The sequence below is a fragment of the Genypterus blacodes genome, unplaced genomic scaffold (genome assembly GCF_046128005.1).
Source record: "Genypterus blacodes isolate CSIRO-AG114 ecotype Tasmania unplaced genomic scaffold, CSIRO-AGI_Gbla_v1 ptg000025l_1, whole genome shotgun sequence".
NCBI classification, from domain to species: Eukaryota; Metazoa; Chordata; class Actinopteri; order Ophidiiformes; family Ophidiidae; genus Genypterus; species Genypterus blacodes.
This window is the reverse complement of record NW_027466838.1, coordinates 242,501-247,500: the sequence shown is the minus strand read 5'-3', so window position 1 is coordinate 247,500 and position 5,000 is coordinate 242,501. Positions and strand designations below refer to the sequence as shown.

At 47.2% G+C, this 5,000-nt stretch overlaps 1 protein-coding gene across 1 annotated transcript in view; it reads right to left on the bottom strand.

Annotated features, from left to right (window-relative positions):
• Positions 1 to 5,000, bottom strand: part of foxp4 (forkhead box P4) — a 79,898-nt gene that overhangs the window by 3,787 nt on the left and 71,111 nt on the right. The window contains exons 12-14 of the mRNA XM_076143501.1: positions 2,931 to 3,156; positions 2,344 to 2,420; positions 2,147 to 2,248 (exon numbers count right to left, since the gene is read on the bottom strand). Of these exons, the coding sequence (XP_075999616.1) occupies positions 2,147 to 2,248; positions 2,344 to 2,420; positions 2,931 to 3,156 (405 nt within the window). The remainder of the gene's footprint in view (positions 1 to 2,146; positions 2,249 to 2,343; positions 2,421 to 2,930; positions 3,157 to 5,000) is intronic.

Genomic DNA, 5,000 nt, shown 5'->3' with positions numbered 1-5,000 from the left:
ATCAGCGGAGGAACCCTTCTCTCCCCCGCATCCCCTCTACCCCCCCAAGCTCTGATGCTAAGTTTTGTAAATGAGTCTGACCCCAATCTCCGCCCGCCACCCTGACAGTGCAAACACACACACACACACACACACACACGCCAGACACCGGTGCCACTGCAGTGCTATTTGCATTCGTCTCCGTGATGAAAGCCTAATTCTCCCAGTTAAAACATTAGCAGTCATTTACAGTGGGTCACCGAGCATGTGCCACTCATCTCCTGGCCCCCCCCCGGCAGAGAGAGAGAGAGAGAAAGAGGGAGAGAGAGAGAGAGAGAGAGGGGCGGGATGCTGCTGGCGTAGATTTTAGGAAAGAAAGATTGAGCGGCAAATTGTTTATCTACCAGGAGAACCGAAAACTGTGTTCAGATGTGGAAGGTAACTATAAGTACATTTACCCTTACTACAGTACAATATCAGGGAGTACTCCTGTGTTTACTTTGCTGCCATTTTGAGCAGCTATGTGTGTTTTAGAGAGAGAAACTAAATCCTTTATTTCCATTTTGGATTCCAAATTTGTCATGATTTCATTTTGAACTCTTCAAAACAAGTGAGGCCATGTTGATCATAAATTCAAAATAAATATCCTGCATCTCCAATTTTAGGGATTTATATTATTTATGAAGGGCGGCTAAACACAAGTTACAGCTGATATTTACTGATTTTTGGATGCACTTGAATGAAAGAGCCAAGCCCTGTGCCAGATGCATGCTGGGATTGCTCCCTCCCTCCTCACCCTGAATTCGGATGAAGTGAGGAGGGAAAAAAGAGATAAATACTACAAACGACTGGGAAACTGGGATCGCAGGTGATCGGCGCGAAACTCCCACTCGTGCATGGATTTAACTCACAGCGTCTCCCTCTTCCAGGCCCTTCGGAATAACGCTCCAACCACCACCTCTCCGTTAATCATCCCTCCCTCCCTCTCTCTATCTCTCTCTCTCTCCCTCCCTCTTGTCTCTCGCTCGCTCTCTGTCCCCTCGGTTCCTCTGATCAATGACTTCCACTCCCCGACACCGCTGCTCTCCTCATGAAATATGACTGCTTATTAAAGGACGTACATCTCTGCGGCCCTATTTGACTCGCTGAGCCGCTATATAAATACACCAGGGCCGCGACGAGCGATATTTAAAGGTCTGGGAGGCCAACGAGCACGGGAAGCAGACAGCAGACATTAATAGTTAAAATTCATAAAAGTCAGATGAGGAGGTGAAGATATTCCTGGCTGCCCTGTCTCTTTACCCTGTCCACTTCCCTCCTTCCATCCATCCCTCCCTTCATCTGTCCCATCCCATCCCTCCCTCCCTCCTCCGGCGCTATTAGAGCAAACCCGGGGTCTTTTGCACCTCCCCTCCTCCTCCTCTCACTCCTTTGCTCATTCTCTCACTTTCCCTCTCTCCGGAGGAACTGACACTCAAATTAGAGTTCCTGTGGAAATGGGTCAGCGCCTACAATGGTGGGATCAAGCTAGGTGTGTGTGTGTGTGTGTGTGTGCGTGTGTGAGAGAGAGCGAGAAAGAGTGAGAGAGAGAGAAGCAAAATGTCTCATAAAGGACAGAAAGCGCCAATAACTGTCAAATCAGTCATATCTTTAAGAGCCGTGAACAGTCGGCTTTTGAAACAGTCTTCCGAGCGAGTGTGTGTGTGTGTGAGTGTGTGTGATTGTACTCATCATTTCATCATTTTGAGTATATGCATGACTGCTGGGCCTTCAAAGGGAGCCCATTTTGTGCTAAGTGAGGTCACTCTGCTGGCCGCTCCTCAAACCGGCCTGCAGATTGTGCTTTTCTCTCAGCGTGATCTGACAAAGCTGCGCTCGCATTTGCTTGGATTACAGGCGTCATCAGCGGGTATAAAAGAAATTACCTCGCAGTTGTTTCGCATCGGCTTTTAACCAGTCAAGAGACGTTCCAAACCAAATTTGAGCTGTCAAACGTGGGAGCTGTGGGAGATTAGATCAGCCAGAAACACACTCCAAATGTTCCTCTGCTGAACATCGTCATGTTCAAACCACTCCCAGGCAGCGCTGAGGCTCCATGGTGGAAAGAGGCTTGTGTGTGTGTGTGGTGTGTGTGTGTGTGTGTGTGTGTGTGTTTGTGTGCCCTCACCTTCCATGTGGCTGTGTTTCTCCTGAAATAGGCAAACTTTCGTGTAAACCAGTTGTAGATCTCATTGAGAGTCAACTGTCTGTCTGGAGACTCCAGAATGGCCTAAGGGAGGGACAGGGGACAACATTTAGAGGAGAAAGACAACATGAAGAAGAAGAGGAGGAGAGACGGTGAGACGGACGGCTGGATGGACTCACGTGGCGTATAAGAGAGGCGTAGGTAAAGGGAGGCCTGACATCAGCGTTCTTGTAGAACTCACAGTTCTGAGCCAGCTCTGCAGAAAACAGTGTGAAGAGAGGAAGAATGTTTCAAAAATCTGGATATTAGAAATGAACAACTGAATAAAAACAGATTATTTTAAATGAATAAATTAATTAATTTGACTGTTTTATATTCGTTCCTCACAAATATTGCTACTTTTCAAATATGTCCGAACTTTTCTGCAATCAAATTCCAGTTTTATGAAACGCAATTTTCATTTTGTAGCATTTTGCCGCTTTTGTTACAATAATTTGAATTCCATTCTTTTACAACTCATTAATAGTTAACTCTCCTTTAATTGCAATTTAAAACTGCAACAGATAGAAAACAGAGCACACACACACTTTTTTGGAGTGGGAGGAAATATGAAATTAGCAATAGAATAAAAACACACATAAAAACACACACTCAATCTGAGTCTATATAAATCAATCATCTGAGAATAGATAAATAATAAAATAATAATCTATTTCAGCAGTATTCTACTCAGAGGAGTTGAGGTACAGTAGTATGGGCTGTGTACCTGAGGCGATGGGGGTGCAGTACTTGTCAGAATTGCGCCTGCGTATGGGCCCGACAGCGTGCGAGTGGGAGTGTGTGGGAGTGTGCAGGCTGGAGGAGCTAATGACCGAGGGTCCCTGGCGCATTGGGGTGATGGGGGTGGCTGCCGAGGTGGGGGGGTGGGGGAGGCCCTCCGGGTAGGCGTCGCTGTCCCGCTTTAACAGAGAGCCACTGGAAGCCAGGTTCAGCTGCAGCGAGGGAGAGGAAGAGGAAGAGTGAGAGAGAGGGAGAGAGAGAGACATGATAAAGCGTAATCTTTTAACGCATAAACACACTCCTTAATGAGAGAGCAACATGATTTTGGGTGCAGGGACTTCAAAGTAGTTTAAAAGTGTTCATAAGTATATCTGTGCGAGGCCTCGACACAGATGTCAGTGGTCAGGTGCACACAAACACACACACAAACACACTGAGCCCACACAAACATGAACATTAAACTTTCCCGACAAAAGCTGATAGGAGAGAGGAACACAAATCGATCGCCAAATCCAACCGGTGAGCGGGTGAGGAAGGCGGGCGGGCACAAACCGATCCATCACTTTGGTGTAGGAGAGATGGAAAGAAAGGGACAAATTGCGAGTCCGGCACGGAGGGGAAGGACGCGGAGTCTCAACACGCCGAGTCATCACAAAAACACAAACACGCCGTTGTCAAAGGCTGCACGTTCAGAAAAACCTTATTAAAAAGCTTTTTTTTTTCAAAGAGAGGACCGTCACACACACAGACACACTGGAAATTCATACCGAACTCAGCCTGCATTGTTCCCCAGGACCACAAACACACACACACACACACAGTTGCGCACACGGAGCATGCACGTTTATTTATACACACGGCCCTGGCTGCAATTAACCCCGGGCTTACAAAAACAAAACCGCACGACAGCGTGTTTGTAAGACGGGAACACACACATGCCCTCTGCTGTGGCGGAAAAGTCTTCACGGACCAATACGGCCCAATTAGGCAGAGCTTTACACACACACACACACACACATACACACATACACACACACAGATAGAGCCAGAGAGAGGGAGAGAGAGAGAAAGAGAGAGAGAGAACCAGTGCTCCCAGTCTCTCTGGGACAGCCGTTATAGGGGTGCTAGTTAAGGACTAATTAAAACCGGTGTATGCATGTGTGTGTGTATGCACGAGTGTGTGTTTGTGTGTGTGCGTGTGTGTGTGTGTCCGTCTGTCTCTACACAAAGTGTGAATCGCCATCTCCACCTCCCTCTCTACCATTTAAGCTGACTGGAGGGGGCGGGGCTGTTTAACAGGTACTTCATTAACACTGCAACCCTGCCACATCACCACGGCAACAGTCGAACCCTGTTAATTGAGGCCAAGCTTTGTTTCCACTGGCGACGCTCCTCCCTCGCCCCTCCCTCTCCTCCAATCCCTGACCCTGCGGCTCGTCTCCACCGCTGACGGGACACGCCTCTTTCCTGATTTCCCATTAGATGTTAATGGCAGCTGATCCCCCTGCGATCAACACATCAGCCCGACACGCTCGTACACACACAAACACTCACTCACTCACTCACACACACACACACACGCTCTGCCACTCCGCCGCACCCATTTATAGCCCCTTCAAATTAAGACACTCTACCCCTAATTGACAATTAATTTCAACATCTTCATATTTTAATAAGACTCCTCGTCAATCTGAATAATGAAATATTCATTAGATACCTAATAACAGCCTCGCCAGTCAGTGCGCTTCACACACGCGCTTCACACACACACACACACGGGGACACACATCATATCAAATTTCTATCCTTTCACCACACAGTCAAAATACAGCGTATGAAGAGACTTTTCATGTGTTTCTCTCTCCAAACAGCTGAGACATTTTAGGACGCATCATCAAGCAAAAAAAGAAGACATTTGTGACTCAGACGTCTTAAATCTGTACATTGCTATTATAAAGCTCTTCCTCTGATTTGGTTTTTGCTTAAATGTAAGGCAAAGAATGAGAGAGGAGAGAGAGGAGAGAGAGAGAGAGAGAGAAACAGCAGAGGAGCGTCT